At 38.3% G+C, this 9,968-nt stretch overlaps 1 protein-coding gene across 4 annotated transcripts in view; it reads right to left on the bottom strand.

The window, feature by feature from the left end:
- Positions 1-3,484: 3,484 nt before the first annotated feature.
- TENM1 (teneurin transmembrane protein 1) overlaps positions 3,485-9,968 on the bottom strand; it is an 839,058-nt gene continuing 832,574 nt past the window's right edge. For all 4 annotated transcript variants that reach the window (XM_084789577.1, XM_084789578.1, XM_084789576.1 and 1 more), the window contains one exon: positions 3,485-8,787. In XM_084789577.1, coding sequence (XP_084645703.1) covers positions 8,029-8,787 — 759 coding nt within the window. In that variant the 3' untranslated portion in view covers positions 3,485-8,028. The remainder of the gene's footprint in view (positions 8,788-9,968) is intronic.

The raw sequence follows: 9,968 nt of genomic DNA, 5'->3' as shown, positions 1-9,968 counted from the left end.
ATACCTGTAAGATGCCAAGTCAAGGGAGAAAAAAGTAGCACATGCTGAACGAAAATGAGGACATGACTGCTCCTAAGAATGGTTAAGGAGAAGGGTTTTAGTGTAGATATTAGACAAAACCTGCCAGAGGCACCTGGAAGCATCCAGACTAAACAGGGCCAGGTGGAGATGGGGGTAGGGGAGAGCAAGAGAGGAAGAAGAGAAAGGAGAGAACCAAGAGGGCAAAAAAGCCAAGAGCAAGCCAAAAGACTAAGAGAAGAGGACCAAGAGAGCATTGCCAAAATGGTTGAGGTTGTATAGGAAAGAGAAACCGGGAGAATGGAAGGCCAGCCCCTGGGTGGCGAGCTTTAGGGTAGAAAGGCAGGTGAGAAGGGCTGGGAGGAGCCACAGGTACTGAATGGGACTTGTCCAGAGGTTCTCTGGGACCTGACACAGGCATTTCCATTTTAAAAAGTATGTCAGCAAGCTCACAATACATATGACAGCTTATCAAAACTTGTCCATTTCTTCAGAAATTTGTTCTTAGAAGCATAGGTCAGTAGGGAGACAAGCTTAGGTAATTGTCTGACAGTGACAGGCAAGGAACCTTGTAGCAGTTCACAGGTAGAATAAATCTACGAAGAATATGTCTGATGAAGCCATCTGGTATGGAAGGTGTTCTTTCTTCAGATAGAATGGATAATTTCAAAATGTGAGAAACATTTTAAAATCTGTTATGAGTGTTATGACATTAGGCTGTTTTATTTGATTCACTTTATTGAGCTCAGAATCCAAGGTCTATTAATAATAAAGCTCAGATTTGCCCTTGAGTGTTTCAAGGTTACATGAAAACTGGTTTTCTTGTTAGGGTGCTATAAATTCAACTGTGCCACCTGTGTTTGCCCTTGCAGGAAATGGGATCTTATTATTTTTCAGTTTGCAGCTAGGGGTGAATTAAACTATCCTACTTTGGAGACTTTCATAATTTGAGGTCACTGGCCAAATTTCTACTAAAGGGCTGAATGTCCCTCTCCCTCTCCCTCTGTGTGTGTTTCTGTTCTTGTGTGAATAGTTGTGCATGCCACAGGACACCCTCACACTCACACATCCTTCTTGAGGCATTGTCCACCTATTTTTTTTTCTTGAGACAGGCTCTCTTTCTGGGCTACAGCTCACCAAGTAGACTATGCTGGTTAGCCAGTGAGCCCCAGGACTCTGCCTGTCTTTGTTTCCCCAGTGCTGGGCTTGCAAGAATATGCTACGAAACTGCTATTAAAACAAAGCAGCACAAGCAAGCACACAAAAACAACCAAGTATTTTTTATTAATTCTTTGAGGAATTCATTTAATGTATTTTAAACGTATTTACAGTCTCTTCTCAAACTCCTTTTATAACTACCCTGTTCACTCTCCCATTCCTTCCTGTCCACCTTTGAGGTTTGTTTGTTTGTTTGTTTGTTTTTTTTTTGGTTCTTTTTTTTCTTTCCCCATCTACACCTAGAGTGTGTTGCTCAACTAGTCTTGGGAGTGGGTCCTGTCTTATATTCCCAGCCTTTTTTCCATGTGTGTTGTGGGGATTGAGTCCAGAGCCTCATGATTTCATAGCAAATATTTTACTGACTGAACTATTAGTCATGCCCTTCCTTTGGCTTTTAAAAGAACATGTTTTCATGTAGCGAATGTGAAAAAATGGGGTAGATAGAATCTATCCATATAACACACATACTTGCTCGCGCGTGCGCGCGCGTACACACACACACACACACACACACACACACACACACACACACTCACACACCCTTGATGCTCCTCTCCAATCCCTGCAATTAAACTGCCTTCTCACTATGCCACATTTGGTATTGGAGTAAAAACAGGAATGCATGAGATCTGTATTTTCTTTTCATCTTTGTCATTCACAGTCCATGTGACTTTAGTAGCTAAGTCAATCTAATACCTTTACCGCATTTGGATTATTGAAGCACTATAATTACATGACTTTAAGGTAGTAATGGTACATATTCAAATATTAAAAGAAAAGGTAAACAGTGAGGGAATACAGACAAAACTTTTATTTCCTCTAAACTTTTTTAAAAGTAGGAGCACTTGCCATTATTTTTTTAGATATAAGTCATGTAGAATGTAGAATTTGAAAATAAAAACCCAAGTGAAACTAAAAAATTTCCTCCGTTGTATTAATGCTTGTATCAAGACAAAGGCATCTTCTGCTTCCTTCCCCATTTTCTGTACATGTGTATCTTAGGACCAAGGTGGGCCCCAAAAAGCCAGTGCCACTGACAATGTCCAAATTACAGTCTGTGCTTAACTCAGGCTGGATTCTGGGTAAACATTAGGTTTGATGGTAGAGAAACAAAGTCTAAAATTGGCATTCCTCAGAAACTAGTGAAGTGTGGGTTTCTGTTTGTCTGGAAAATCCACTATTTCCCCTTATTTTCTCTTATAGCTGACTACCTCTGGCAAAGGGGTATCTACTTCTCATGTTAGCCAAACCTCCAACCAGGGCTCTTCCGGTTCACGAGCCTCCCCCACCACTTCTCTAACTTCCAGGCTCCTTCGCGCTGTAAAACCCATCTCTTTAAAACCAGCAAGGCTTTCTCTGCCCTTCGGTAGTCTCTCTGTCTCTCAAGAGATAGCTATGGTAGCCTTGAATTTTCCCAAATAAACCTTTCTTTCCACCCACGGAGTGGTCTAGTTTGGTGGTTTTACTGTGTGCTTGCTTATGGTATATATTGTATATATGATGTCCTATATATGTATATGTAATACATATTCCCATATGTGTACACATAAATATAATGCCCATATATGCCAGCGATAGATCATGTATAATCAACCATTAGAAAAGACAGCACGGAATTTTGAAGTGTTGTAAATGACAAATTTACAGTTTTGTTATGCAGTATATGTGTGCCATTCTTATCAAAGCAAGCATATGAAGACCTATTGGCAGGACTTCCCAGTCTCATTTAGAAATGCCTTCATATGAAAAATAAGTGACAAATGCCCATTGTCGTAGTCTGTGGTAAGGGTCTATGTGGAGCTGCTGTGTCTTTATAGTCAGTCATGATCGTCACTCCTGCCTCCAAACATGCTTCTGTGGGCAACGCATTTAGACTCCTTGCACTTCTAGCTCTCCATCACCAGGTATTCTTTTTTCAATTTAATTTTTGCTTTATTGCTGAGGAAGGCACCACAGAAAGAGAGGAAACCTTTTAAAAAGTCATAACCTGGAGGCATTGAAATTCACTGCAGCCACTCTTCTTTGTTTATTAGGTGGTCATTTGTGTCACCAATCCTATTTGTATGAAAAATAAAAATGAGGAGATGTCTGCCTGGGATTAGTGCCTTTCTGATTGCTGCATCTACATTTTCAAAATAATGTGGCCTTTATTGTTCCCTGCCAAGGAGCCACTTTTCCTATCTCAGTTGACCAGACGGACTTGGGGACGCAGGTTGGCGCTTGAATAAAATGGGACACAACGTTCATTGCAATTTTATTTTTTAAAAATGAAATATTCAAAGTACTTTTCTTTCAAATATTGACACATAATGTTTAACTTTAAATATTTACAGCATGTTGTTGTGATGCTCTTGTAGAAAAATGCATGCTTCTGGCCTGAAAGCCAGAGCAAAATGCAAAGGACCATTGAACTGCAGCCAGAGAACACGAACCTGTACAGTATCCAGTCACTTTTTAGCACAGGAGAGCAGGAATACAAAATTGGAACCTATTGTTTCCTAGCAACATGGCTCAGGCCATTATAACACAATTTTCAGTATGATTAGAACCTCTAACTGTTGTTACATAGAAACTGAAAATCTTGGCATACACTGTAAACATCTTTACTTTTCATGAGAAAGTAAGCAGCTAAAAAGAGTACTTTTCTAACATAAACGCTGTACTTCTTTTCACCTTTTCTCTTACTGATGCTTTTGCCAGAAGAACAGTAAAGATTTAGACACTGTCATGATTCATACACGTAAAATATTGTTCAAGGACACAATCTGATATACTAACATTTATTTAAGAGGTTAAAGTCCACCACTAAATCTAAGGAAAGATTTTTAACTGCCAAACACATTTCCTTTGACAAATAATGTAAGATGACAACTGCCAAGACAAAATCCACAGCAAGTGTAACTCTAAGTATGTTCAATTACTGTTTGGGAAGCAATTTCTTCTTACACACAGTAGTATATTTGGTCCTTAAAAGCTTTCACATGAAGGACACACTGAAGTAAGTCACTGTTTTGTGGTTGAAATTAGTCCTGTTTTACTTTTTTTTTTTTTTTGGTTTTGCTTTTCTTTTTTGTTTTTTTCTTTGTCTGTTTTTTTGTTCTTTTGCTCTTTTTTTGGTTTTTGTTTTCTTTGCAGAATAAAGAACCTTACAGAAGGCTGTGGAAGAGCAGTCTGAGATTGGAAGTACCGGCAGGTCGCTATGTATATGTGAGTTCCTCCAAGAAAACAAGAATGGCGCATCCTAGCTGTAGCCATGTTTCCCTACAGGCTATGATATACTCCATTCTCTCCAATTTTTCTTTAAATACTTGATGATTATACTTCTGCTTTCATTGCAATTGAACTAAATTGCCCTTAATGAAAACAAATCTGCAGAAATGCAAAAACTTTGCCTGGACTCTCAGGTAAAGTTGCTATGGGAATAGGTCTAGTTGGAAAGAAAGATAAAAACAAAATGCAAAAATAAGTTATGGGATGCCTGTTAACAATAATGAAAACCAAAAATCTAATGAAAGTTTTAAAGGAATTTTATACCTCTCTATGTAGGTAGTATATGAATTCCAAATTATACATTGTCAAGTTTTCATATATTTGGCTATGTTATATATATTATATATATGCAGTCTATATATTATAGATCTTCTAGATGAACTGACAATAAATGACACAGTTATTTTATACATTATTTTGTTGGGTTAAAAATAAAACATATACTTATTTCTATGGCAAGTGTTTTGAATGGATTGAGCTTTATTTCTCTTTCCTTCCAGAACCATGCTTCCAATTAATAATGATTAGAATGACAACTAAAAATAGATGTATTTAAGTATCCCTTAAGCTTTGAACTTTTCATCTCATTTGGATCTCTAGACTGTAGAGCGACAGTAAACACATTAAAACTAAAAAAGCACAAATGAAATGGGCCTAAGGAAAAGAAGTCATTACAGAGTATTTCCTGCATCACTCCCAGAATGTTCCTCACAGGAGCATCCACATACTGATTTTTCACTTTAGACTACTTGAGTGGTATGTAGCTGTGTTGTGTGAGCCACCTGTCTTTTGCATGGGAGAACTTTCGTGCATTTTCTTTTCAAAGCTGCACTGTCATCAGGAAACACAAATGAATTGTTTTTTCATTGAAACTTCAGAACTAAAATTCAGTGAAAGCATCCTTTCTACCCTGCTAACAGGAAGCAATATACTTAAGATTCCCATGTTCTTATTACGAAAGGCCAAAATGTTTCATTTAGATTTGCACCTTGTTAGTGCTAAAACCCTTTTGGTTTTTCTTTTCCTCCTCAAAACTTTAGGAGTTGTAAAGAGAACAATAATAGTTCAAGGCAGTATTAAAACCACAGCTGTAAGTGATAAAAAGTGCATTTCCTGAATATAATACAAATATAACTTTAGGTAACCAAAGGCACAAACTAACTAAATACATACTACAAACTAGAATTGCACAGTTCAAGGTAGTTACTATGAAGGAATAGCTCCAAATATTTGTTTCTATGGATGTTTAAAACAGTTTGAAAATGATACATCACTAGTGAGTTGCAAAAGAGTGCAATCACTTACGATAGAAGCAAAATAGACTCCAATATTGACACATTGGGTTAGTGATAAAAATACACCACATTTAAGAATGCACTTTTATATACAGTTAACAAATTATTTTCCCATTGACTTAAAAGAACGTCAGAGGTTCTAGGAACTTAAGGTCTATTTTTAGGTTGGTGTGGAGGTATTCAAATTTTCAACAAGTTTGTGAAACTTTTCAGTATTCCACTGTGAGTAATACTGTACTGATGACACAAGCCTGATTCAGGAAAGACCCTATACTGGGATTTTAGTCTGGATTAGCAATATCTTGAGCTGGTGTGCTTCCAATTACAAAGGTAAATGATGAGCTCATCATGAATTCTTTCTCTCTTCCTCCCTCTTGTGTGTGATGATCTAAACTTGAAAATTTTAACAATGAAATATTTTAATACCCCCCTTCCCTACTATTTGCTGGGGTCATTTCCGTCTCCCTCATTCTTCTTTGTATAATGAGAGTCAGATTCTTAAAAAAAAAAAACTTAACATGAGCCTAGATTCTGACTTTGCATATTTCCAATGAATCTGTCATCACAAAGCAAGGTAATGACTCCATATTGTATTTAGGTAGTAGCTAGAAAGAATCTCAATGAACAGTCCACCATAAATTCTCCTCCAGACAGAGCAAATATTCACTGGGTGATGTGAGGGTAGAAGCTGGCTCATAGGAAGTTTCTTCTGGGCACATTGTGCTATCATGAATTTTCATTTGCGGCAACTTGCAATTACACAGCATTTTATAAACCGCTTCTTTGTCAATGGGCACAAATCTCTCAGCAGGATTCATAAGAGATTGAGAGCTGCAGCAGATATTAGCATTAACCCTGACCTTGCTCTACATTTTGAGTGATTATGAAACAAACAACCTCTCCTGAAAATAGATATTTTCCTAGGTGGAAAAATGATTAAATAAAAATAAATGGATTAAAGACAGAGAATGAAAGTAACCACACAAATCACACTGGTTAAAAAAACCTGTTCTGTAATTAGTTGAAATGTTTTAAGTTGGGAAGGACTTAATTCAACTTTCTGCATATGGCTGGGAGAGATTCAACACAAAATTGTACATTTGGAAGATGAATCTAAGTGGGATGAAATGATGAGGCAGCAACTATTATTATGCTGGCTTTCATCTCTTTTTCAATTTAATATATGGTCTACTGTTTCTAGGTTTTGGCTCTTAGGAATTTCTGCAGCAGTACTTAATAGGTTTATCAACAACGCAGGCACGTATACCTGCTAAAGCCTCTTCTATTGTACCAGGATCACACTTTTTAGTATATTATCTTTCATGTGCACAAACCATTGGATTAGTGTATAAATATTGAATTACTAATGTGGAACTATGACCAAAGCACACCTTATATATAAACGAGAAAGTCCTACCCAGGTTAATAAAAGCTATGTTTACATGATGCCAATACAGCTGGGCAAGTGGATAAAAAATTGAGTCAAAACGGGTTATATGAGAGAGGTCACATCGACCAGCTGCTTTGGTATCACGTACACACAAACAAAACAGCGGCTCTTGAGCCTGCTTACTGCACCCACAGTAAGGTATGGTAGACCAAAGCTAGCCACCACACGCCAAAACACAGCACAACAACATGGCATTTACTTTTGAACAAGCAAGGAGGAAAAATCAGGGAAGGAGGGAAAACAGTTTCTGACTCCAGGAGATGGTGTTTGAAGACATTTTAGAGTTCCTTTTAAGTTTCCTATAACAGATCTGGGCAATGTGAAGGGGCTGGCAGTCTTTTGAGATGCAAGGTTCAGATACTGTTGCACCACATTTTCAAGTAGCCTGTGAGTTCTGCCAACAGTTAGATGTGAAACTTGGTGTCACAATAGAAATTGAGAGCCTTGGGTTCTTTTTATGTAGTTGAACATACGCATGGCTCAATAAATTTGAAAGTGGTGCTTTTTGAAAACATTTGTGTTAGCTGTTTGACTTCAGCTTGTGTTCTTTTGAATACTGCCACACAAGAACTAAAAAGCTCTGTCATTTTTTAAAGAGTTTAAACAAACAATATTAAAATACCATCTTCTGTCACATTGAAAGGCAGTTGGATATGTTTTTCCTCCATATTTACATATACAGAGTTCTGATCTAGAAAACCAATACAATAAACCATTTTTTTGTTTTGTTTTAAAAACAGGCAGTCTTTGGTGACGCAAAGGCAGAGATTTCTTTTGTTACCTCCTGCCTATTTCACTCTGTCTCATAAAGTGAATATTGTTGGCACTGTCTGACAGTTCTAAATACTGCTCAACAGACAAGACAAAATACCCATCATACCCTTGCACCCTCCCGGTGCTCAAAAGCTGCTGCTTTTCCCCATCCGTCCATGCCCGAATCCCTTCTTCCCCTTCCTGTAGCCTCCTCTGTTCCTGAGTCCAGGCCTGGGTCACCGCACGCTGTCTGGCCATCTCCAACACGTGGTTCTTTTCTTCTTCGACAGTCGTTCCATACCGGATATTGAAGCACAGAGCTCCGTGCTGCAGTTGAATATCTGCAAACCGTCTAGTCCTCCCATTCAACACTGAAGTCATCTGGGACACAGTGACATTAACACCATTCTCCAGAATCCGCCTCCCCCCAGTGTTACCGATGAGCACCAGGTCTTCCTCCAGAGACCCGAGCTTAATGAAGTAGTGAGTGTCCCTCCCTTCTATGGTAAAATGCAGGTTTTCCAGGTAATGAGCATTGTTGAGAATGGCAGCAAGACGCCTGCTATCTTCATTGGCTACTCCTATAATATCAGCTGTCACTATGCCCTCTTTGATGGCAAATTTTATACCTTTGCCAAAGACAGAAGGGACAGCAGCAAACCTTGGCTGTTTCCCTCCTTCAAGGCACCGCCCCTCATTGTACTGAGGAGTCATAGGAAGCTGATCCAAGGAAATGAAATTTCTGAGCTGTTTCTGGAGCTCACACTGAATGCCCAGGATCATCTAGGAAAGAAGGTACAAGGCAAATGCAGCACAGGGTTAGATATCAACTGTATGCCTGGTGATTATTGGAAAGGAAAGGCTGGCAAGGGTGATTCCTTGCACTAAGTTGTCACTTAGTCGTTATTTAAAAACCCTAGAATATCTACATTAAAGATTGGGAAAACAGAAGGCTAACAGGTTCCAACTTCTCAGTTGTTTTACATCTTGTTTTAGCAGAGTGTAAGAAAATATGTCTGAACATGGTATTCCGCAATTTCAGAGCTACATAAAACTGTGTGTGTCCACAATTTCAGAGCTACATAAATCTCTCTCTCTCTCTCTCTCTCTCTCTCTCTCTCTCTCTCTCTCTCTCTCTCTCTCTCTCTCTCTTTAATTTTCAGCTCTTACTTATGGCAGAGTTTCTGCATAAAAATTTCCCGTGCAAAATGAGTGTATTTTATTTTGACCAAATTCACTTCTTACTCATTTCCAACTTCTTCCACTTCCTTCACTCTATATCACACTCCCAACTTATATCTTCTTATATTTGGATATTGTACTGAGTCTAATTAGTCTAATTGGTATTGCCCACATGCATGAACGTATAGGGCTGTATACTCTAGCATGGGCAACTCACCACAAGGTGAGACAAACTGACTTTCTTTACCCTGGTGGTCATTGAGTGCCTATAGCTTTTCAAGTAGGATTGGGGCCTTATGAGCCCCACCTCAGTGCTGGAGCATTGACTAGATTGATCTTGCATAGGTCTGGTGTAGACAACCAGAGTTGCTGAGAGTTTGTGAGTGTAGCTGCCTTTCATGAAGTTACATGTTTTTGCAGCAGTCCCTCTAACTTCTGCTTCTTATGATCTTTGTGCCCCTTCTTCTGTGATGTTCTGGAGCTTTGGAAGGGGGGGCATAAAAGAACTTTCAATAGGCCGGCTCCCTCAAAACACAGAGCTTATATTCAGCAATGTAAATGACACTAACTAGAGGTTATTACTGCACATAGACTTATACATTTACACACTTTTGAGATAGAAAATATATGCATAAAGCATAGTTCCTACTTTCAGTCATTACAGTCTTATAAATAATGGAAAAAACTATGGAAAATTTAAAGACATGATGTTCTTTTTATATGTACTCAAATAGTTTTTCTTACTTGGACAACTTTCAAACTTGCTAAGAAATAAAGAGAAA

This window comes from Acomys minous, assembly GCF_964271855.1.
Source record: "Acomys minous genome assembly, chromosome: 7".
In the NCBI taxonomy this organism is placed as follows: domain Eukaryota; kingdom Metazoa; phylum Chordata; class Mammalia; order Rodentia; family Muridae; genus Acomys; species Acomys minous.
The sequence above is the reverse complement of the archived record's forward strand: the minus strand, read 5'-3'. Positions and strand labels throughout refer to the sequence as shown.